Genomic DNA, 24656 nt, shown 5'->3' on the forward strand with positions numbered 1-24656 from the left:
CTACTTGGCCTTATTTCCAAATCTCATAATATCCTTCATGGGTGAAACCTTCAGTAGAACCTTCTCCCCAACCATGTAAGACACATCACGGACCTTCCTGTAAGAATAACTCTTTTGTCTTGATTGAGCTGTATGAAGTCGCTTCTGAATCACCTTCACCTTGTCCAAAGCATCCTGTACCAAGTCTGTACCAAAAAGTCTGGCCTCACCCGGCTCAAACCAACCTACTGGAGATCTATACCGCCTCCCATATAAAGCCTCATACGGATCCATCTGAATACTCGACTGATAACTGTTGTTATATGCAAACTCTGTGAGCAGTAGAAACTGGTCCCATGAACCCCAAAATCAATGACACAAGCACGCAACATGTCCTCCAATATCTAAATAGAGCGCTCGGACTGTCCGTCCGTCTGAGGGTGAAAAACTATGCTCAACTCAACCTGAGTACCCAACTCTCGCTGCACGACCCTCCAAAACTGTGATGTAAACTGAGTACCTCTATTTGAAATGATGGAAACTGGGATACCTTACAGGCGAACAATCTCTCAGATATAAATCTCAGCTAACTGCTCTGAAGAATAGGTAGTACACACAAGAATGAAGTACGCGAACTTGGTCAGCCGATCCACAATCCCCCAAATAGTATCGAACTTCCTCAAAGTTCGTGGGAGTCCAATTACGAAATCCATAGTGATCCGCTCCCACTTCCACTCTGGAATATCTATCTGCTGAAGCACGCCACCCGCTCTTTGATGCTCATATTTCACCTGCTGATAATTGAGACACCAAGCTACAAATCCCATTATATCCCTCTTCATTCTCTTCCACCAATAGTATTGTCTCAAATCCTGATACATCTTCGCGGCACCCAAATGGATGGAATACCGCGAGTTATGGGCCTCCTCCAGAATCAACTCCCGAAGCCCATCTACATTGGCCACACATATCCGACCCTACATTTTTAATACCCCGTCATCACCAATAGACACATCTCTGGCATCACTGTGCTGAACTTTGTCCTTGAGGACAAGCAAATGAGGATCATCATACTGACGCTCTCTCGTACGATCCAATAAGGAAGACCGAGAAACCACACAAGCTAGGATTCGACTGGGCTCCGAAATATTCAACCTCATGAACCGATTGGCCAAAGCATGAACATCAACCGCAATAGGTTTCTCCCCAACAGGAATAAATGCAAGACTGCCCATACTCGCCTCCTTCCTACTCAAAGCATCGGCCACTACATTGGCCTTCCCCGGATGGTACAAAATAGTGATATCATAATCCTTTAGCAGCTCCAACCATCTCCGCTGCCTCAAATTGAGATCCTTCTATTTGAATAAGTGCTGGAGGCTATGATGATCAGTAAACACCTTACAAGACACACCATAGAGATAATGCCTCCAAATCTTCAACGCGTGAACAATGACAGCTAACTCCAAATCATGAACAGGGTAGTTCTTCTCATGGGGCTTCAACTGATGAGAAGCATAAGCATTCACTCCACCCTCCTCCATCAACACACACCCAATACCAACCTGAGAAGCATCACAATATATCGTATAAGAGCCTGAAGCTGATGGCAAAACTAATACTGGAGTTGTAGTCAAGGCAATCTTGACCTTTTGAAAGCTCGCCTTACACTCATCTGACCACTTGAAAGGAGCACTCTTTTGGGTCAATTTGGTCAAGAGTGATGCAATATATGAAAATCCTGAACGAACCGACGATAATAACCTGCTAACCCAAGAAAGCTGCGAATCTCTGTGGCTGAGGACGGTCTGGGCCAACTTTGAACCGCCTCTATCTTCATCGGATCAACCTGAATACCCTCACTAGACACCACGTACCCCAAAAACGCCACTGAAATGAGCCAAAACTCGCCCTTGGAGAACTTTGCATAAAGCTTCTCCTCCCTCAACCGTTGTAATACAACTCTTAAATGCTCAACGTGCTCCTCCTGACTACACGAGTACACCAGAATATCATCAATGAATACAGTTACAAACGAGTATAGATAAGGCCGAAACACGCTGTTCATCCAATACATGAACGTTGTTGGGGCATTGGTTAGCCCAAAAGACATCACGAGGAACTCATAATGACTATATCGGGTTCTAAAAGTTGTCTTAAGAATGTCCGAGTCCCTAATCTTCAACTGGTGATACCCTGACCTAAGATCAATCTTGGAGAACACTCTCGCTCCCTGAAGCTGGTCAAATAAATTATCAATACGAGGCAAAGGATACTTGTTCTTGATTGTGACTTTTTTCAACTGCCTATAATCAATGCATATCCTCATCGTGCCATCCTTCTTCTTCACAAATAGAACAACCGCACCCCAAGGTTGTCCTAGGCCGAATGAACCCCTATCAAGGAGTTCCAAAAGCTGCTCCTTCAATTCCTGTAACTCCGCCGGTGCCATACGATACGGTGGAATAGAAATGGGCTGAGTGCCCGGCACTAGATCAACGAAATCAATATCCCTGCCCGGCAGCATGCTCGATAGGTCTACAAGAAACACATCCATAAAATCCCTCACTACCGTAACTGCATCAATGATAGGAGTCTCTACGTAACATCCCCCACGAAGGCCAAATAAGAAAGACAACCCTTCCCAACCATCCGCCGGGCCTTAAAAAATGAAATCACTCTACTGGGAACATAATCCGTCGAACCTCTCCACTCAATCCATGGCACCCCCGGCATAGCCAACGTCACCATCTTAGCGTGACAGTCTAGAATAGCATGACACGGAGACAACCAATCCATACCCAATATCACATCAAAATCAACCATACTAAGCAATAAAAGGTCCACCCGGGTATCCAAATCCCCAATAGTCACCACACATGACCGATATACGCGGTCCACCATAATGGTATCGCCCACCGGAGTGGATACACGAACAGATGAAGCAAGAGACTCACGGGGCATATCCAAATAATGAGCAAAATATGATGACACACATGAAAAAGTGGAACCAGGGTCAAATAATATAGAGGCATCCCTGTGGCAAACTGAGACAATACCTGTGATAACAACATCTGAAGCAATAACATATGGTCTGGCTGGGAGTGCATAGAAATGGGCCTGACCACCACCTGATCGACCTCCCTCTCTAGGGCGACCCTTAGCTGACTGTCCTCCACCCCTAGCTGGGTGGGTGGGTGGTGAAGTAACTGGTGCTGAAGTCGATGGATGATTCCTCTGTTGAGGCGGACCCCTATGATGATAAGGACACTGCCTCCACATATGCCCCAACTCTTTACACTCATAACAACCCCCTAGTGCTGGTGACGGGGACTGAAGGGAACCCCTAGCACCGGAATGACTAGTAGAAGAACCTGGCATAGAGGAGCCCTAAACTGATGGAGCGCGGGATGAACTCTGGGTTGGGAGGACACTAAGTGATGAATGGAACTGATGAGAACTGTGAGAACCATGGCTCGATGATGCACCATGGTGAACTGGGCGAGCTGACTGAGCATGTCTAAATGGATGACCTCTGTTGTGCTGAAACTAACCCCCATGAAGAGCACTACTAAATCCACCCTGACCACGAGGCCTCTTGGCCTCCCTCTCAATCCTCTCCAGACCACGAACCATCTCAATCTGCCGAGCAATGTCGATAACCTCATCAAAAGTGGTACCAGACACCCTCTATATGGTCATAAGCAACTGAAACTGAAAATCGAGGCCATCTATAAACCTCCTGATCCTCTCTCAGTCTGTGGGAACCAACTAGACCATATGACGAGCCAACTCAGAGAACCACACCTCATATTGTGTAACAGACATATCACTCTAGCGAAGCTGTTCGAACTGCCTGCGCAGCTCTTCTCTACGAGACTCAGGTACGAACTTCTTCAGAAAGAGAACGGAGAATTGCTGCCAAGTAAGAGGCACTGCGCCAACCGGCCTACGCCTATCGTAAGCCTCCCACCAACTAAGTGCAGCCCCAGAGAACTGGAAAGTAGTGAATGAGACCCCACTGGTCTCCAGAATACCTGTGGTCTGAAGCATCTTCTGACACTTGTCCAAGAAACCCTGTGCATCCTCACCCTCATCACCACTAAATAATGGAGGCTGGAGTCTCCCAAACCTCTCCAATCTGTGTTGCTCGTCCTATGGCATAACAAGAGCTACATAGTCTTGAGCAGCTGCAAACTGCTGAGCTGGAGGTGCCCCGGTGTCTAAAGTCCCTGAACAACCTACTCAGGTATGTGAGTGGTGGGAGTCTGAGTGCCTCCCCTGGCTTGAGAAGTAATTGCGGCCGTAGTAACTGAGACTGCCTAAGCCAGGCCAGTGCACACTGATAGAATCTGAGCTAGGGCCTCCTGAAGTCTAGGAAACACAATAGGCACATGGGGTGCCTGAGCTGGTCCCGCTAGAGCATCTGCGGCTGGGACCTGATCTGGAACAACGGGAGGGTCTACAGGTGCTGCCCCAGCTGCTACGCGAGCTGCACCCCTACCCCTACCACGACCTCGACCGTAGCCTCGACCCCTCGCGGGCCTAACTGGTAGTACTGGTGGCTGGTCACCCTGCCTGGTAGTGCGAGTCCTCACCATCTATGAGAGAATGAAACAATAGAAGTTTAGTTACCAAAATAAATGGATTCGCACGATAAAAATTCAAGAATATGGAATTTTCCTAAAGGTTCTGCAGACTCTCGAAGATAAGTACAGATGTCTCCGTACCTATCCGCAAGACTCTACTAAACCCGCTCATGACCCGTGAGACCTATGTAACCTAGGCTCTGATACCAACTTGTCACGACCCAAATCTACCATGTCGTTATGGCGCCTAACATGGAACTAGGCAAGCCAACTCTTTTACCAAAATAATACGATAAGCCAAAATAAAGATTTCTTTAATCTAGTAATTAATAAAACTTTATAATATAAGTCTGAATAACTAAGTGCAGAAAGAAAAACCCGACATCAGGGTGTCACAAGTCATGCGCATCTACTAAAAACTGTCTGAAAATGCTAAGACTAATACAATCTGGAAATCTATTATTAATATTTATAGGAAGATATGAGGGATAAGAGCAAGGCTGCGATCGCCATGCAGCTACCTTGCCAACTCCAAAATATCCACGACGAATGAAAGATCAACGCTCGTTAGCACATCCAGCAACTCCTGGATATGCACGCAAGGTGCATGGAGTAATATGAGTATGCCAACTCAGTAAGTAATAAAGGTAAATAAAGGATGAGTAGTAAGAAACATATAAAATCAACGTCATGAAATATCAGTAAGTATAGCATGCATTCAAATCAGTATATGAGTCAAATCATCTCGTTCAAAATCCAATTTCGGTAAAAAAACCATTTAAAGATATTTTTCAATAGTTTCAACAGAGGTTCAATGCAATTTAGAGTAGAAGTGGTGAAAGTCATAAACAGCCCCACGAGCAAACATGAATCATAAACCGCCCCTCGGGCATAACATCACTCAAAATCAGCCCATCGGGCAAACCTCACAGTCACTCGTATACAGCCCCCCGGGCACAACATGAATCAAGAACAACCCCTCCGGCAAAACATCATATCACTCACTCAGGGTACCCGTGCTCACTAGGGGTGTACAAACACCGGAGGGGCTCCTACAGCCCAAGCTCTATAACAAGCCATCTCGTGGCATAATCAATCAGGCCCTCGACCTCACATAATCATGAATCAGTAACAACATGTTGCGGCGTGCAGCCCGATCACATAATATCCTCACCACACAGGCCCTCGACCTCACTCAGTCAAAAACCTCTCAAGCCACTTGGGCTATCAGTAAAACAGGGTGCTAAGCCGAAAATATCATTTTATGCATCAAAATGGAGTAATAAAGACTAAGTTATGAAATCAGTAAACATAGCATAACTGAGTATAGATTTTTAAATAAAAACAATGAGAGGATAATATGAAAAGACCTCTAAGGTCCAAACAGCTTTGGCACACGGTCCAAATATGGCGTCAGCCCAGTTTATAGTAGTTCTTTCTAAAACACATAAGTATCAAATAGTTTTTAGTCAAATACGCAACTTTATAGTTGCTACGGGACGGAACAAGTCATAATCCCAATGGTGCACGCCCACACGCTGTCACCTAGCATGTGCGTCACCTCACAATAGTAAAATGATGTGAAATCCGGGGTTTCATACCCTCAGAACAAGATTTACAATCATTACTTATTTCAAACGGTCAAATCCCTATTCCGCAATGCCCTTCGTCTGAAATCGGCCTCCAAACGTCCCGAATCTAACAAAAAGCAATACAATGTTATCAATATAGGCCAAAGGATCAATTCCTTACAAAAAACTATCAATTTATACCAGAATCTCAAAATTCACCCAAACCCGGCCCCCGAGTCCATGTCTCGGAATCCGACAAAAATTACAAAACTAGAAATTCCTTTCACTCACGAGTCTATACATACTAAATTCATCAAAATTCCCTCAATTTCATCCCTAATTTACTAATTTCATGCTTAAACAACTGAAAATTACCATAATCACAAGTATTAAGCTCAAGTAACCTACCTCAATGAGTATCCCCTTGATTCCCTCTTCAAAGCCCTCCAAAAGCCTCAAAATCCTAATGAAAAATGGTGAAGAATGGCCAAATTCGCGAAGGGTTCCTTATATACTTTCTGCCCAGGCATCTCGCACCTGCGGCCCTTTACCCGCATCTGCGGGACCACTTCTACGGTAAAAAATACCGCATCTACGGTTTTCACTTAACCGCCCAAAATCGCTTTTGAGGTCCAATACCCGCTCCTGCGGTCTCGTAGGTGTGCTCCTCCTTCCGCACCTGCAGTCTTGCTTCAGCTTCCCAAATCCCGCATTTGTTGTCCCTCTCCGCATCTGCGGTCCCCACTCCGCAGGTGCAGTTATGACAGCTGAAGGAAATCTTCAGCATTCCTCCAAATTCTATCCTTGATCCGTCAACCACCCGAAATCAACTCGAGGCCCTCGGGACCTCTACCAAACATACCAACAAGTCATATGTCAACATACAAACTTATTCGAACCTTCAGAACACTGAAAACAACATTAAAATACCAAAGTACCCTCGGATTCAAGCGTAAGAACCCCCAAACTTTAAAATTCCGCAAACGACGCCAAAACCTACTAAATCACATCCGAATGACCTGAAATTTTGCACACACGTCTCAAATAACACTATAAACTTGCTCCAACTTCCGGAATTCCATTCCAACCCAGATATCAAGATTTCCACTGCCGATCGAAAAACGCCAAATTTCCAATTTCGCCAATTCAAGCCTAATTTTACCATCAACCTCCAAATTACATTCCGAACATGATCCTAAGTCCAAAATCACCTAACGGAGCTAACCGAACCATCAGAATTCACATTCGAGAATATTAACACATAAGTTAACATCCGGTTGATTTTTCCAACTTAAGCTTCTAAATAAGAGACTAAGTGTCTCATTCCACTCCTGAACCACTCCGGACCCGAACCAACCAACCCGATACGACACAATACAACTTATCAACACATAAAGAAGCAAAAATGGGAAAATAGGGCTATGATTCACGAAACGACCGGCCAGGTCGTTACATCCTCCCCCTCTTAAACAAATGTTCATCCTCGAACAAGTCTAGAAACATACCTGAAGCCTCAAACATGTGTGGATATATACTCCACATCTCTCGCTCGATCTCCCAAGTAGCCTTCTCCACGGGCCGACCTCTCCACTGCATTTTCACTGAAGCTATATCATTTGATCTCAACTTTCGGACCTGCCTCTCCAAAATAGCCACTGGCTCCACATCATAAGTCAAATCACCATATAACTGAATCATGCTGAAATCCAAAAAATGAGACGAATCGCCGACATACTTTCGGAGCATAGAAACATGAAATACCAGATGCACCGCCGACAAGCTAGGTGACAAAGCAAGCTCATAAGCCACATTTACAGTCCTCCGAAGCACCTCGAAAGACCCAATGAACCGAGGTTTCAACTTGCCATTCTTCCCAAATCTCATAACACCCTTCATGGGTAAAGCCTTCAGTAGAACCTTCTCCCTAACCATGTAAGACACATCACGGACCTTCCTGTCAGCATAACTCTTTTGTCTTGACTGAGCTGTACGAAGTCGCTCCTAAATCACCTTCACCTTGTCCAATGCATTCTGTACCAAGTCTGTACCCAAAAGCTTGGCCTCGCCCCGCTCAAACTAACATACTAGAGATCTACACCGCCTCCCATATAAAGCCTCATATGGAGCCATCTGAATACTCGACTGATAACTGTTGTTATATGTAAACTCCGCGAGCGGTAGAAACTGGTCCCATGAACCCCCGAAATCAATGACATAAGCACGCAATACATCTTCCAATATCTGAATAGTGCGCTCGGACTGTCCGTCCGTCTGAGGGTGAAAAGCTGTACTCAACTCAATCGAGTACCCAACTCGCGTTGCACGACCCTCCAAAACTGCAATGTAAACTAAGTACTTCTATCTGAAATGATGAAAACTGGGACACCATGACGACGAACAATCTCTCGGATAAAAATCTCAGCTAACCGCTCTGAAGAATAGGTTATACACACAAGAATGAAGTGCGCAGACTTGGTCAGCCGATCCACAATCACCCAAATAGCATCGTCGTGGACTACCTCCAGCTTTTTCGCACCTGCGGTCACTGGGCCGCATTTGCGCCCCCGCTTCTGCAGACAATGGTCTGCTTCTGCAGAAGTAGGTTGGGTTAGATGGCATCGTACCTACGGACGGGTCGTGCTCCTACGGTCCAACTTCTGTGAAAATGAGTCTCTTCTGCAGTGCTTGGGCTGCCCTTCCTTGGCCACTTCTACGATGTTTGGCTCGCACCTGCGGCTGACCAACCGCAGGTGCGGTTATGAAAGAAGCTAGAGCTTCAACTCTTGCTCAAATTTTTCAACTTAGTTCGAGCCTCGTCCGATTGATGCTCGGGGCTCCCAGGGTCCCACCCGAACATACTAACAAGTTTGGAATGATAAAATGGACTCGCTCGAACCTTCGGAACACTCGAAACAATATTAAAATTAGGAATCACACGCTAAAACCAATTGTATCAAACTTATGAACTTCAAGTTCTTTAATTTACTTCCAATGCGCCGAAACGTACTTATACTACTCAGAATGGTACCAAATTTTGCGTGCAAGTCTTAAATTATATTACATAACTATTTCCGATCTTGGAATTCCGTTTGGACCTCGATATCACTAAAACCCCCTCCAAACCAAATTTAAAGGACTTCTGTAAAAACTTCAAGAACCAACTTTCACTATCATGCGCCAAAACGCTCCCACGTCATCCAAAACCAAATACGAACATACACTCAATTCCGACATTACCATACGAAGCTGTTGGAATCGTTAAATCCCGATTCCGAGATCGTTTACTCAAAATGTTGACCAAAGTCAAACTTGGCTTTTTAAGCCAACCTTAAGGAACCAAGTGTTCCGATTTCAACCCAAACTCTTCCAAATCCCGAACCAACCATCCCCGCAAGTCATAAATCAGTAAAAGTAAGTACGAAAGTTTTATTTAGGGAAACAAAATTCTAGAAAGCAAAACGACCGGTCGGGTCGTGACATTTTTTCATTCTTTATTAAAAATGCTAAAAGTTTTTTTTTTTAATTTTTTTAATATGGTCAAAAATTATGTGATCATACACATTATATGCCACACCTCATCCTGAAATACGTAAAGAAAGCCGGACCCTAAAGAGGAGCCCTTAAGGGCAGAGTATACCACCATGGTACTCAATAAATGTCATGGACTCTCTCTAATTTAAGTTCTTGGTACACGCTTTATAAAAATAGTGCACTAATATTTGATATAAAACGATAAGTAATTTTATCAATTCATGATCTTTATCATTTTAAATAAAAGATAAGTGATCTTTATCATTTTCCCAGCCTGCCAACTGCAACAACAATATCATAGCAAAAGCACAAGCAACTAAATTAGGTGTAGAATTGTGTACGCAAAATGGCTATAACGATTTCACATTGGAACTTGATTCATTCGAAGTCATTCAGATGATTATTGACAAACAAGCCAACAATTACAAGTTGCTTCATATTATCATGGACATGTCTCAAATGTTGAGTCAAGCTAATGTCATAGTAAGTCATTGATTTAGGGAGGCTAATAGTGTTGCGAATTATCTAGCGAAAAGTGCCAAGAATAGTCAACAAGGCTCCTTCTATAACACCTTCAAGGACCTTTCTAGAGGTGCGAAGGGCTCCTTCATGTTAGGAAAATTTTCATATGCCTACATTAGGCTAAGATACGACAAGGCTAATTTCTTCGTTAGTTAGTCCTTTTTAGTTGGTGAGATGGTTGAATAATTAATTTTTTGCTTTAAGGCCATCCTTTTTTGAAGGACAATTGCTTGTTCGTGTGTTGTAATTTTGAGATAAGGTCAAGCCCCCTCTTGTTGTTTTTCTCATGAATACAACTACACCCAGATCACTGGAAAAATTTATATCAAAAAAGTAAAATATAACTCACGATATAAATTTTAAAACATTTATATCCATCTAAGTTTTTAAATAAAATTATACGAAATCATTAAATTTGCTTTAAGTCATTGAAATCACTTTCATCTCCTTAGGCCTAAACATAAGAAAATTATTCTTTACCTTTCACTAGAAGTACTATATCAACACCGACATGTGAACAAGGTCAACTAGGTGATCAACCTAACGACAAATATCATATACCCTACTTGCTCGGATCGTCTTATCGCAGTGCCACACGAATCGACTGCCACGCTAATATAGCACATTTTTCCTACTTGGGGGACTTATCCCACAAACCTCGGCTTAGTTTTGGAATGTGTCCCTACACCGCACATGTAGTTTTATGGTAATGAACTCAACATTCGACCAATCTCGGTGGTCACCACTAGTTACTCCCAAAATATTTGACATTCCAAAAATAGATTCATAGCTTAATAGCCTCAAAGGATTTATTTTTATCAAATCACAACATTAATAGAAAATCTAAACCACTTGAACAAAAATTAAATGAACAACCTTTTAAATGTTAAATCTTTTAGCTATTTAAGATCAATTTTTAAAAAGATATCGCAAGTGCTATTTCATTTATCAATTTTCAAAAAAAATACTTTTCATAAAAACTTATCTTTAGCACTGAAATATGTATACTCTTATAAACATGTAAATTTTGATAAAAACTTATACATTTACCTTACGTGTCATTTTGCTAACAAGATTTAAAATAAAATTTTATAAAACAACATGATTACATATGTAACATAATATTTTAGTACATGGAACATTTGCGCTTGTTTGTCCCTACAAGCATGAAAGTACATTTGTAAATAACTTCAGCATTAACTCGAAACATGCTTGTAGAAAAAATTCCTCAAGAAGAGTAAGTTTTAATTTACTGACCTCGCTTTCGCTTTATTAACTTTCACAAGCTTTCAATTCTCTTTCATTGTTCCATTGTTAATTAAATGCTCAAACATCACCAACAAGTCAATATCTACAATTAGATATCCTAATTACATCAAAATATAACCTAAAGTGTTGATTAATATTCATTAATGGCTCATAAGCTGGCTACAAGCCTCCAACAACTCAATCGCCCAATAGATTCACATGCTAGCATATTCAACTTCATTCTTATAAATTTAATACCAATTCGAAGTCATTAATGATCTTTATATCATTGCCCAATGCCACCAAGTTACTATTCATCGTTGTCCATAATCAACACTTGCAAAATATACAATTCGGGTGATTACTTAGTTGATCACTTTCAACTTTTGCTAACAAATAATTTCATAGGTTCATTGTATTCATCAATTTCATTTCCAAGAATACTATTCATCTTCTCTCTCATTTTCTTAAAAATATTATTCATGCCATGAACTAGAGTTTTATAATCCAATCTTTCAACCATTAAAACTTATAACAAATACTTCTAACTACTCATAATAAATGAGTTTGAAGTATTAGAATTACCTCTAGTAGATCAATCTTGAAAAATTACAACTTTGGTGATATTTGTGTTTATGAGGATTTGATGATGAAATATAATATTAGTATGTAAGAATGATATTAGAACTCATGTATATTGAGTAAGAATCAACCTAAAATATCGTTAACAACTAACATTAGTTGGTTGGACTTGATTTGAGTTTAAAATCACATCTTGACCTCAAGAACCCTAACCTCAAAAGCTCAAAATAGTCTCTCTCCCCGACCATGTACTTATAAGCCCAAATTTCTAGGTTTCAGATGCTGCCCCAGATGCTTCGCGTCTCCAGTTCACTCCTCCTCCAAGTCCGGACCCGGATGCTGTGACAGTACTTCACTGTCAGCCTTTGGTAATTTGATCACAACTTTATGTAGAAATATCCAAATAACAAACGGTTTGAAGAGTTAGAAACTAGACGCAAAGAGCTTTCATTTGATAGGTTATTCACCACATAACTCCTTATACATATCTAGATATGCTCGTCTAAAGTTAAGTCTTGCGCGTGCTCATTTATAACTTTAATCTATCATGTAATTTCCAACTTGACTTGTCCCAAGGGCTCTCTTTAGGCCCTATATCACTTCAAATACACCTCATGCACTTGTTATTTTATTCATGGGATATCTTTCATATTATTAATTAACACTCGCATACAGATAAATATAATTAGCACTTGTCGGACCTCTTAATAACCGTATAACATTTTGAAACTTTTTTTCCCGGGGCGCTACACACCACCTCCATCCTCAACCATAATCGTCATCGCTACCAATCACAACTAGCTGCTACCCAGAACCACCACTATTAACCAAAACCATTGCCAACCACCGCCTCTAGTCGACATTCACAAGCACCTCCGTTATCCATTACCACCACTAATTACCATATTTTAAAAATAATATATATTTTATCGACAGAATATTAATTTAATTAGTATTTTATTTAAATTTTATATGTAATTAATTTTCAAATAAAGATAAATTCTATACATTCAAATGTTAAATAATAAACAATCTTAATTATCTATTTCAAAGAAGGCTGCTTATTTGAAACTAGTAGAGAGTACAAACGAGGAGGAAAAAAGGACTTATCGGGAGTGTTACATAAAGGCGAATAAAGAGGCAAAGTTAGCAATTACGACGTCTAAGAACACAGCATTTGCTTGTTTGTACGAGGAGCTCGAGGACAAAGGCGGGGACAAGAGGTTGTACCGGTTGGCCAAGGTGAGGGAGAGGAAAGCCCGTGACTTAGACCAAGTCAAGTGCATCAAGGACGAGGATGGCAAAGTGTTGATGGACGAGGCACTCATTAGGAGAAGGTGGCAGACATACTTCCATAAACTGTTGAATGAGGAAGGGGATAGACACATTGTGCTGGGTGAGTTAGAGCACTCCGAGAGTCGGCGGGATTTTGGGTATTGTAGGCGGATTACGGTAGAGAAGGTGGAAGGGGCGATGCGTAACATGTGAAGGGGCAGAGCAACGGGGACAAACAAAATCCCGGTGGAATTCTGGAAGAGCGCAGGGCGGACAGGTTTGGAGTGGCTCACTGGTTTGTTTAATGTTGTTTTTAAGACAAAAAGATGCCCGAAGAATGGAGGTGGAGTACGATGGTTCTGGTTTACAAGAACAAGGGTGATATCCAAAATTGCAACAATTATAGGGGTATCAAATTATTGAGTCACACTATGAAGGTTTGGGAGAGGGTGGTGGAGGCCAGGGTGATGAGGTGTGTGTCTATTTCCAAGAATCAAATTGGATTCATGCTGGGGCGTTCGACTACAAAAGCGGTTCATCTGGTAAGGAGATTAGTGGACAGTACAGGGAAAGGAAGAAGGATTTGCATATGGTATTTATTGACCTTGAGAAGGCATACGATAAAGTTCCGAGGGAGGTCCTGTGGAGGTGTTTGGAGGTTTGCAGCGTCCCGGTAGCGTACATTAGGGTGATTAAGGATATGTACGATGATGCTAAGACTCAGGTGAGGACTGTGGGTGGTGACTCAGAGCATTTCCCTGTGGTGATGGGGTTGCACCAGGGATCCGCTCTTAGCCCATTTTTGTTTGCCTTGGTGATGGATGTACTGTCGCGTCACATCCAAGGGGAGGTGCCTTGGTACATGCTATTTGCTGATGATATAGTGTTGATTGACGAGACGCGTAGCAGAGTTAATGCGAGGTTGGAGATTTGGAGACAGACCTTGGAGTCTAAACGTTTCAAACTAAGTAGAACCAAGACAGAATACTTGGAGTGCAAATTCAGTGAGACCCATGATGCAGACGTAGAGGTAAAGCTTGATGGTCAAGTTATCCCCAAAAGAGTGTGTTTTAAGTATCTCGGGTCTATTATCCAGGGTGTCAGGGAGATTGACGAAGATGTCATACATCGCATCGGAGCGGGATGAATGAAGTGGAGGCTCGCTTCTGGTGTCCTATGTGATAGGAATGTGCCGTTAAGACTTAAGGGTAAGTTTTATCGAGTGGTGGTTCGACCCGCTATGCTGTATGGGGCTGGGTGTTGGCCAGTCAAGAACTCCCACGTGTAGAAGATGAGAGTAACAGAGATGAGGATGTTGAGATGGATGTGTGGGTGTACCAAGCGAGATAGGATTAAGAATGAAGCTATCCGGGACAGAGTGGGAGTAGCCTCCGTGGAGGACAAGATGCGGGAGTTGCGACTGAGATGGTTCGGACATGTTAGGAGAAGAAGCATTGAATCCCCTGTCAGGAGGTGTGAGAGGTTGGCTATGGAGAGTTTGAGAAGGGGTCGAGGTAGGCCTAAGAAGTAATGGGGAGAAGTGATTAGGCAGGACATGGCGCTGCTTCAGCTCACTGAGGACATGACCCTTGATATGAGGGTGTGGAGGTCGAGGATTAAGGTAGAAGGTTAGTAGGTAGTTTATAGTGTTTACCGATAGGCTTAGTAGCGCGCATGTCCCTTCATATTCTTAGATTTTTATTATGATATGTGATTTTGTTCGCCTCAGGTATTATATTACCTTGCTATTATTTGATACTACTTATCCTTTATCTTCCCTTTTTCTCTTCCATTTTTCTTCCTTCCTTGCTTTCCTCTTCCTCTTCTTGCCCTTCTTGAGCCGAGGGTCTATTAGAAACAACTTCTCTACCTGCATTAGGTAGGGGTAAGATCTGCGTACAAACTACCCTCCCCATACCCCACATGTTGGGATCAAACTGGGTTTGTTGTTGTTGTTATTCAAATCTTAATACACATCTTAATATTTAGATATGTATTCAGATTCAGTTGTATTAATCTTAATACACATCTTGATAATTAAATATGTATTCAGATTTAGAATTCTTAATTTAAAAAAAATAAATCAAATGAGGCCTAAGAAAATGAAAAAGAAATTTAAGAAAATAAAAGTGATATCAAACACACGTGTAGGGAAGGAAGGAAACATCCCAGAAAGAGCGTTGTACGACTAATCTACAATTTGTTCGTTTGTACTACTACAAATTAGCAGTAGTAATATTAACGAACATCATCCATGGCAGCTGTCTCTACAGTTGAGTCAACTCCTCATTTTTCCAAAACCCCACTTAACAACAATCTCTTCCCTCTTCTCAAAGATTCAGCCTTTCCAATAAAATGGGGCAACCCCTGCTCCACCTTAAACTCTTCTTAGTCTCAACACTTGTGGTTCTTGGATGTACCAGCTGGATCCAATTTGTAGCCTCCCATCAAGAATCCGGCGACTGGCATTGCGAAGCCGATGAGGAATCCCGAGTTGTTGCCGAGTTCAGGCCTGGACTCGTAACCCTTGACGGCCACGCTGATGATTGGGAAAATATTGATGGGTTTGAGTTCTCTCTCCTTCCTGCTCTTGACCCAGATCATGACCATGAATACAAAGGGGGAAAGATGACCCTTAAGGTACCTTTATTTGTCTATTTTGAAAATTATGGAAATGGGGTTTCGTTTTTTCTTTTTTAGTTGCTTATTGGGGGTTGTTGATTTTGTTCTTAATTAGGCTTTGCATGATGGGAAAGATGTCTACTTCTTGTTGCAAGTAGATGGAGAGTATTTATACAAGAAAGGGTGAGTTGATTTTGTTTAAAATTCTTATGATTTGTATAATTGAAGTACATACTCTTGATTTGCAGCACTTGTGGGATTTTAGTATTCAATTTGTGATTACTGATTAGTACTTCTTGTGCTACAAATATTCCAGTTTTAGAGATTGCTGCTTCTTATGGAGGAAAATTAATAACTATCTTTCATACGGTTTCTCTAAATGATCCAGTCATTTTTTATTTTGTTTTGAGATAATACAATGCTATCATCACACAGCAAATGTTTGGTGGTGTATGTCTCTTTAAACTGGTAAAAAAGGAATTAAATGATAGCCATGGCAGCTTATGCTTCGTTAGCAATTTATAATTTCTTTCTTTTCATGTGGGTGAATCAATGCATTGCTACTTCTTAGCTTTAAGAGACTTTTCCTAAAACAGATTTTTTCATGAAAGAAACTTGAAAAACAATTGCCTGAAATTTACAAGTTGATTTATTGTATAGAAAGGGTGCCTAGAAGAATATAGATATCCTATTTCTGATATCTTACATGTATACTGGGGTAAGTGTAATAGAAAACCTTTTCGTGCAAATAGTGGCTTTGTAGTGCTCAGTATGAATTTATGGATCTTTTGTTTCAGAAGCTACAGCTTTAGCACTGTGGTAACGTATTATGGAAGCCTGAGATCGATAAAAGAACAAGGTCATTATATTTCCTTTTATTGTACAATGCACACCTATCACAATTTTCAAGGCTCAATAATAAGTGGTTCAGTGAAAATGAAACCTTATGTATCCCCTCATGTTTTTAAGAAAATTTATGGAGGAGTGCCAGAGGAAGAAATCTACTTCAATTCATGTCAAAGACTAGTTGTTCTTTTTCATGGAAAAACCAATAAAAAAACCCAGAGAGAGTTGCTAATAAAGAAATAAAATGAATTTTACAATAGAACTCGATAGCCAAAGGGTAAGTTCCATAATTAGAAGAAGTTGAAGGATTATATACATCTTGTTGCTTGCTCTATTTACTGTAAAAATGGAACTGTGTTCCTAAGTAAATTAGCATTCCTACTTCTTGTTGGTCAATACTCCTTAATAACAAGGAGTTCGAGTGGGACAAAAAGAAACTTACTGGAAAGTTGAAATCTGCGGGCTTGTTGGAATTCTTTTAACTCCTGATATTATAATCATCTAGGTTTTCTTATTGACTGTAGATCTGGTGTTTTTTTTTTTTTTTATGAAGTAAGGTATTGCATTATAGGCATCAAGAAGATGCAAAAGGTTACAATAGAAAACTTGGTTAACTCTTAGTACAAAAAACTATTCTAGATCAGGGAGTTAACCAAGAGCAAAAGGCAATGGTTACTAAACCATTGAGAGAGAGCTAATGAAATCTAAGAGGGGTATCTGGTGTTTTTTAGAGTTTGTTATGCATTATATGTCTATTAGCTGTTTCTAGACGCAGGTACCCATTCTACTACCCGTATCCTCGAACTAAGATTTATATGATGACGAATCCAACTTCTAAATCCACACATAGACCTCTTCTAGGTCTCGTATGTAAACTCAAAGTTTTGAATCTTCTCTTCTTTTGCTGTTCTGCTAGTTCATATTCGTAGCCTATAATTAGTGACACATTAAATATGTACGACATACCATTCTAAATGTATAATTAGACTTGCGCTTGCACCCTCACTATGAACCTCTTTCCTAATTAGTCAAAGAATGGCCACTTCTTTCCTTACTTGAGTCGTCCTAGTTACAGTTTGGAACTTGATATGATGTTAACTGAACCTTCCTTACACCTTTTAACAATCATTTTAAAAATACCTACAGCCAACTAAAATATTACATCACCCTCATAATTATCTTTCCTTATCTTTTGTCAAACCTGGTCATAAAAGTATGAGCAGTTACCTCTTAAAACTGCGTGCATGCACATCCACAAACGCGCGCACACACACGTGTATGTGGCTTGATCTTTTCCCTCTCGTAAGGAAGGAGGAAGGTTTTGATTTTTAGTGAATAACTTTCTTCTTATGGGATGAAATATATGAAGTTTGGTCGAGGTATTCGAGACTTGTAATGCACACTTAAAGAAGTGTCTGCCTAGTGGCCAATTTGGGTTGAGAACTATGAGGTCTCAAGGTTCAAATCCCAGCAAAGGCAAATAGAACACTCAGTAATTTCTTCCCATCAGTTACCTGGTACCTGTGCTGGTAGGAGATAGCAGATATCCCGTGGAATTAGTCAAGGTGCGTGCAAGCTAGCCCAGACACCATGGTTATAAAAAAAAAGTGTCTGCATGCTATCTACATAGAAATAATGGACATGCTATCTTGCTTTTGATGCTTAAGTACATCACGGAATGTGTACAAGATACAATAAAAGTTCTATAAGGTAATGCATGTAGAATACACGTTATGGTCTGTTACAGGTTATTTAACCGGAAAGCATGCACCTTTAATTTCCTCATCTTTAGTGAACTGGGGTCTATATAAGCTGATTTATGCATGCTTCAAGAGTTTTGCTAATGAAACTGCTCTGAGTGGTCTCATTGCCAGTGAAAGTTTCACTGTGTTACATGAATGGGTAACTATCTATATTTATGTTTTGGCAACTCTCTATATTTTATGTCTGAGATACTTCATATTTTCTATAAGGTGCTTGTACAAGATTTGCAACATACTATCAACTTAATTGCATTATATTGTTTATTTCATTCCACTATGCTTAAGGTTTCTTTCTTTTCCATAAAAGAACGTATGTTTTCTTTATTAATCATGCAGAAATGACAAGAATTGTCCATCTGTAGCACTGATGTTTCAAGTTGGTGAGAGTGCCACATATCATAATGTAAGTTGTGATCATTCATTTACGGGTTATGCTAACTGCTAATGCAGTAAATGTCCCTCCAGAAAAAGAAAAATACAGCTTTCATATATCTCTGTTTGGTATCTTTTATTGCCTAAGATATAGATTAAAATTGTTTGAATAGATGGGTGGGTGTAAACAATCACCTGATGCATGCAACAACAAGACTTGTCGTGGCTACGAAGTTGACATCATGCACTTCTCGATTGGAAATGCTATCCCTGGTAGATTGTATGGTGGAAACCCTATTGACAACAGAGATGGTAATGGGGGAGACAGGTAAATATTGTATACACCATTATCTTGTTTCATTAACACTTGCAAAATTCTCCAAATTATCTTTACTCTGTTCACATGGTTTACAGATTTGGTCATCTGGTTGATTTGTATGCTTGGAACCCACATTGTCAGAATCTGGATGGAGTTAGTCCTACAGGTAAGAATGCATTGGAGTTATTGGCAATCAATCTATGAAATGTTAACTTGAATTATATATTCATCCCCTATCAATTAATACTTGAATCTTGATTGTTTTTGGTAATTAGGGAGTGAAGTAAAGGAAAAGAGGAACAGAAATAAACTTGAAATCATTTTTATAGATGCAAGTACTGATTACTGAGGTCACAAAATTTACAGCTGAGCTTAATTGATATGGTTGACACTTACCATAAACCTAAAGAATTGGTGGCATGTTCTGCAAGGTGACTAAAGGGGAAATAACATTCCGATGAAATGAATATATGCATGTAACTTGAAGGATAAATCAATTATCAGATAGAATATCTTTGGCATGTCTGATGGCTACCATGGTAAATGTAATATCAGATGGATGTGCATCATTAGGTCTAAGCCAGTTTGAAGGCAGAGAAATCCTTGCATTCATCCTAGTCCCTCATTGTTGACTCAGAATTGGTCTGTTAAGAAAGAGGACTTTAACATACACAAATTGGGCATCAGTTTCTTCTTCGACTATTATATGCATTCACTTAATTCTTGTGATTTTCGGAGATCTTGTTTCTGCTAAATTCTTAGCAGGACACTACATTCTTGACCTCCGACTTTTGACTTGACTTTGTTAGTACTTAGCCTTATATCTTATTCTTAGGAAATGATACTGCTGCCCAGAATGACTGGAGGGGTGCATGGTGGCATAGCAGTTTTGCGACCCATTCAGGTAACATCTCTCACCCTTGTCAAATCTTGGATTTCTTCGTTTATCCTTCATAATGATGTTGTAAAGTTGGTTCTTCTTCTGGCCTCTTCATTTCTCAAATGGTCTTCTATTGACAGGTTATTCTGACGAAGACAGTCCTTATTCAACAAATGGTCAGAAGGGAACATTCTATTTTGAGTTTTCTAGGGCCCTGAGAACCATGGATCGTCTTCAGCAGGTATTCTATCACAGTGATGCCTTTCGTCTCAAGTCTTAATGAAATTTAGTCATGCATTAGTAACCTTGGCATTTAATATACACTCTAATGTCCCACCACCACAGGTGGACTCACCACGTGTATATAAGCATCGTTAATGAGATGCAAAAGGAAATAGGAAAATGAATTTTGCTCTTATTTCATAGGAGACTAAACAAAATATCTTGTGAGGAATGAAACAAGGAAGAGAAAATTGAGAGAAAACACTACTTGATTATTCTCTCAAGTTACTGGGTTTAAATAGTGAAGTATACAAGTTCTAAAATAAGAAAGAAGATCATAGACTATGTACATCATTACAGAAAAGAATCAACCTAATTAATTCTAATCGATCCTAATTGATACACAATATTATCTCCAATATTCTTAACACGTCCGTCAGCGCGCTATTTCATGCATGTTTTTCACTTGATTAGTATCTAGAGACAAAAGTAATGTTAAAACATGATTGCATAACTCAAGTTTGCTTTTGGGGTGTAAATAGGATGTGCAATTCACTATTGGTCAGACGAGCAAGTTTTCAGCTGCGTTTTGGTACCCAGCGGATGGAAACCCATGGCACGGATCAGGACATTACACTGTTAGCTGTGATTGGGTACCCCTAGATGTTCCTCCAGGTTCATCTGCAGGCGTCAAAGTGGTATCAAGAAGCTCTTGGGATGCTACCAGTGGTTTTGCTTTTCTCTTATCTGTCGTTTCATTTGGTGTATCCATTTTTGTTGGGTATTTGGTACATAAGAAAAATGCCATCTCTTTTCAACCCATCGATCTTTAGATTCTTTGGGGGGTTAGTTTTCCCACCTTCTATTCGTTTTTATTTTTTTCTTCCTTTTAATGCAGATTTTTAGTGTCGTCTTTACCTTTTGATATAGAGGGATGGGCATGGCATATTCTTTTGTAATAAGTGCAGTTTTGTGTACTTGTCTGGTGCTTATATCTTGTACTCATTGAATGGCAAATTAGTGAAATGGCAGTTTCATTAGGAGATAACTCCATCTTGTATTACTTTAGCGTGTTACTCCCTCCGGTTCACAATAAGTGACCAATTTGCTTTTAGCACGCCTACTAATAAAATACTAAATTCTATACAAAAATATCTACTATGACTAAACTACCCCTAATTAAGCATTTAATGTGAGGAGTAAGAAAACTTTTTAGGGATATGTACATAGGGGTTATTTTATAAAAACAAATTGAATTCTTTCTTGATTAAATAACTGGATACTTATTTTGAACCAAAATGAAAAAGCAAATTGATCACTTATTGTGAACCGAAGGGAGTAGCATACAGGGAAAAACAAAAATTAGTTAGCAGGTGTGTTTTTAAGACACTTAAACTAAAGCTCAAAAAAGATATTATTATGAACTCCTGGATCTTTACTAATGAGACAAGTTGAAGTTTCTCAAAAGAATTCATAGCATGGGAAAGAAACCTGATTTACCTTGACCAGGAAACAATTTGACAAAGTGAAGCTAAATCATGTCTCTTAATCAGGTATTATATCTTCACTAGACTAATCTGAAAAGATGTACTTTTTTTTTTTGGAAAATAAGTATTGGTTTCTTTTCTTTTAGGCAGTTGATACTTCAATTTTTTAAGGGAAGATCAAATAGAGGTTGTCGTCCTCTTTGGTTCTTAGCAAAGAAATTCAATGTATTAATATTTGCTTAGAGTAATTTTTTCTTCTTAAGAGATTTATATGCTAGAAGAAAATGTAGAGAATTTGTAGTGCTAGAGAAACTAAATTTTATAATATTGAAATTAGACGGACTTTAATTAAACGACAAGGACAATGGAGATACATATAAGATGCGAAACCAGAAAGCCAATGCCATTTCATTGAAAAGGAAAGACAAAAAATACAAGAAAAAGAGATGAGATACATGTTAAAAAGGAACACAACATTCTTGCTTTAAAGGGTTATGGGCCATAAAGACTCTTAACCCTAACAATCAATATTGCTGTTGATCGATGTAACTCATTTTCTTACTAAAACAGACTTAAATGCCAGTCTGGTAAACTAAGCTCCCGCTATGTGCGGGGTCCGGGAAAGGTCTAGACCACAAGGATCTATTGTACGAAGCCTTACCCTGCATTTATGTAAGAGGTTGTTTCCACCGCTTGAACCCGTGACCCCGTCACGCCAAGGCTCCCCTTACTAAAACAAGACTATCTAGCATAAACCAAATGCCATTTCTGGCTACTAAACTATGGTTTGGCTAATAACTTCTGGTTTGAATTTAATCCCTTTAGCTATTTTTCAACATTCATAGGTGTATCGCCTGGAGGATCATCTTTATCGACCATGTTGACCTGCAATCTTAACTCACATTAATTAGGAAAATTGTGAAAAAGAATCCAGATTATTCGGACCAGTGGAAAAATAATAATAATAATAATAAGTGAAAATAAAAAGAAAAAGGCTAAAAGCCCTTACTTCTTCCATATGCATGTATCCATCAAAATCAACACCACCATTTGCAGGAGTAGCCCCTTCTTGTCCCATTGGTTTGTCATTAAGATCAACCAAAACTAGGCTATCAGTGAAATCGACAAAATTCAAATCATGCTCCTCAGATTGGATGTTCAAATCAAGTAGCTGATTATTATTGAAATCATAGCTATATATAGTTCCAAACCTATCTTGCATTATAATTTCTCCATTTCTTGTGAAAGCCAAAGGCCTATGTATCATAATTCCTAGTGAAACAGTAGCATGACAAGTCCAAGAATTCTTCACACCATATTCCTCCATCACCCAAAGGTGACAAGGTTGTCCCCTTGTCCCAAACCAATAATCAAAAACTGCACAAAATGCAAAAAGACCAAGTTTACCTTTAAACTCACCAATACATTCAGTTAGATCAACTCCACCTTCACCTTGACACTTTGGGCATTCAAATTCTTGAAATGTTTCTTCCCCTAAATGATATGACAAAATGACCATTTCATCCTCATATGTGTTGCTTTTAACAGCCTTCCAATGCAAACATTCATTGACAACAACTCCTGAAAACATGTCATGTCTTTTGTAGGAAAAATTACAACTTAGTTTAACTTCTTTCCAAACCTTTGTATTTAGTGAAAATACCTCAGCTCTAGATACAAAATCATATCCATGAGGAAGTCTACTTGGCTCTTCATCATCATCATCATCTTCTTCATCTAACCAACCATAACAATCATTTTCAACAAAGCCAATTCTAACAACCTTGAAATCATTGGTTTTTTCATGATAACCAAATCCAAGACTCACTTGTATTATCTGAAGATCTAGTTCATGAAAATAAATATTTGAAGGGGGAAGGGTCAAGTACTTGTTTATAGTAGGATTAGCCAAATATATGATATGACCAAAACAGCTAATATCAGTGAGACAAGTTAAACCATTGACTGAACTCACAACAATGCAATTCAACATGCCTGGCAAATCAAAGGGGACTCTTAATTCAGATTCATGGTGAAAGTTTTTGGCATTGAGCAAAGTGAATGTCTTTTCTGGCTTGCTTTGGACAGGCACATAGAGAAGATAGTTTTTACCTGTTACAACTGAGGTTTCAAAATGTTTTTTGATGAAATCTTGATCTTTTATCATGGCATACCAAGATTTGCATGTAACAAGGAATTTGATCAGTTCTTTAGCAGGGAGAAGTAAGAGAATGGAGATGATGATCTCAAAGGGTAAAGATGGTAGAGACATTTTTAGCACACACACAAAGATTGAAAATTCACAAAAGAAAAAATGTTTTTTTGAAGAAGAGCAAGAAAGGATGTAATAAAAGATATTTTTCCTAAGAAACTGAACTCATGTTTTTACTAGGGTTTTCTTGCAGAAATATTCAGGAAAAGAAATGTACTATATGATATGATAGACTCTAAGATATTGTACTGTATATATAGGGGGGAGTGTAGCTGTCTTTAGATTCATGTAATATGGCTTGATTAAGAAAGTTAATATAGCAGATAAGAATGGGATTATTACTAACAAATGAATAAATTTGAAATTTGAAATTTATGATGATCTGGTACTGGATTACACTACAGTAATTGTTTGAGGTAAAATCGCATTTAATGTAATTCTACGTTCATATCTCAGTTAAGTAGATACAATACAAACTGCAAAGATAACTCGTTGTTTAACAGGTGGCATAGAGGTCAAATATTTTAAAAAGAAAAATAGAAGGATATATGGATTTCTCCTTTTCAAAATTTTTCTAAAAAGGGAATGAACTTTGCTTTATGTTGTAGAACCTTATAATAATGAGAGTTTCATGAG

General features: G+C 39.6%; 4 protein-coding genes across 4 annotated transcripts; 2 read left to right on the forward strand and 2 right to left on the reverse strand.

Moving 5' to 3' along the window:
• On the reverse strand, positions 1 to 4580 carry LOC138874580 (uncharacterized). The gene is made up of 8 exons (XM_070153298.1): positions 4419 to 4580; positions 3868 to 4134; positions 3534 to 3669; positions 2286 to 2517; positions 1857 to 1970; positions 1431 to 1743; positions 684 to 770; positions 1 to 174 (listed from the first exon to the last, which is right to left on the reverse strand). Exons 1-8 carry the CDS (start codon positions 4578 to 4580, stop codon positions 1 to 3), a joined length of 1485 nt encoding a protein of 494 aa, XP_070009399.1.
• A 537-nt stretch (positions 4581 to 5117) lies between these two features.
• Positions 5118 to 14444, forward strand: LOC138874584 (uncharacterized). The gene is made up of 4 exons (XM_070153301.1): positions 5118 to 5171; positions 9944 to 10153; positions 13079 to 13418; positions 13735 to 14444. The coding sequence occupies exons 1-4, from the start codon at positions 5118 to 5120 to the stop codon at positions 14442 to 14444; spliced, it is 1314 nt and encodes a 437-aa protein (XP_070009402.1).
• Positions 14445 to 15544: 1100 nt separating this feature from the next.
• Positions 15545 to 21369, forward strand: LOC104217243 (uncharacterized). The gene is made up of 8 exons (XM_009767436.2): positions 15545 to 15937; positions 16035 to 16102; positions 18865 to 18931; positions 19074 to 19228; positions 19315 to 19385; positions 20055 to 20123; positions 20240 to 20340; positions 20864 to 21369. Exons 1-8 carry the CDS (start codon positions 15653 to 15655, stop codon positions 21152 to 21154), a joined length of 1107 nt encoding a protein of 368 aa, XP_009765738.1. The 5' UTR covers positions 15545 to 15652; the 3' UTR covers positions 21155 to 21369.
• A 1264-nt stretch (positions 21370 to 22633) lies between these two features.
• Positions 22634 to 24080, reverse strand: LOC104217244 (F-box/kelch-repeat protein At3g23880-like). The gene is made up of 2 exons (XM_009767437.2): positions 22818 to 24080; positions 22634 to 22693 (listed from the first exon to the last, which is right to left on the reverse strand). Exons 1-2 carry the CDS (start codon positions 24078 to 24080, stop codon positions 22634 to 22636), a joined length of 1323 nt encoding a protein of 440 aa, XP_009765739.1.
• Between the last annotated feature and the right edge of the window lie 576 nt (positions 24081 to 24656).

The sequence above is a fragment of the Nicotiana sylvestris genome, chromosome 1 (assembly GCF_000393655.2).
Source record: "Nicotiana sylvestris chromosome 1, ASM39365v2, whole genome shotgun sequence".
Taxonomy (NCBI): Eukaryota; Viridiplantae; Streptophyta; class Magnoliopsida; order Solanales; family Solanaceae; genus Nicotiana; species Nicotiana sylvestris.

What these genes read in the sequence shown, in the direction of transcription:
- LOC138874580 (XM_070153298.1), bottom strand. Translation starts at nt 4,580, where the DNA reads ATGGTGAGGACTCGCACTACCAGGCAGGGTGACCAGCCACCAGTACTA. An exon ending in TTCTCTTTCTGAAGAAGTTC is followed by an intron (nt 3,670 to 3,867) that starts GTACCTGAGTCT and finishes ATGACCATATAG; the next exon opens with AGGGTGTCTGGTACCACTTT. An exon ending in AGGATATGCATTGATTATAG is followed by an intron (nt 1,971 to 2,285) that starts GCAGTTGAAAAA and finishes GTACTCGTGTAG; the next exon opens with TCAGGAGGAGCACGTTGAGC.
- LOC138874584 (XM_070153301.1), top strand. Translation starts at nt 5,118, where the DNA reads ATGAAAGATCAACGCTCGTTAGCACATCCAGCAACTCCTGGATATGCA. An exon ending in CTCCTGGATATGCACGCAAG is followed by an intron (nt 5,172 to 9,943) that starts GTGCATGGAGTA and finishes TCATTTTCCCAG; the next exon opens with CCTGCCAACTGCAACAACAA. An exon ending in GGATAGACACATTGTGCTGG is followed by an intron (nt 13,419 to 13,734) that starts GTGAGTTAGAGC and finishes CACACTATGAAG; the next exon opens with GTTTGGGAGAGGGTGGTGGA.
- LOC104217243 (XM_009767436.2), top strand. Translation starts at nt 15,653, where the DNA reads ATGGGGCAACCCCTGCTCCACCTTAAACTCTTCTTAGTCTCAACACTT. An exon ending in CAGTTTTGCGACCCATTCAG is followed by an intron (nt 20,124 to 20,239) that starts GTAACATCTCTC and finishes TTCTATTGACAG; the next exon opens with GTTATTCTGACGAAGACAGT. An exon ending in CCATGGATCGTCTTCAGCAG is followed by an intron (nt 20,341 to 20,863) that starts GTATTCTATCAC and finishes GGGTGTAAATAG; the next exon opens with GATGTGCAATTCACTATTGG.
- LOC104217244 (XM_009767437.2), bottom strand. Translation starts at nt 24,080, where the DNA reads ATGTCTCTACCATCTTTACCCTTTGAGATCATCATCTCCATTCTCTTA. An exon ending in GATACATGCATATGGAAGAA is followed by an intron (nt 22,694 to 22,817) that starts GTAAGGGCTTTT and finishes TTAAGATTGCAG; the next exon opens with GTCAACATGGTCGATAAAGA.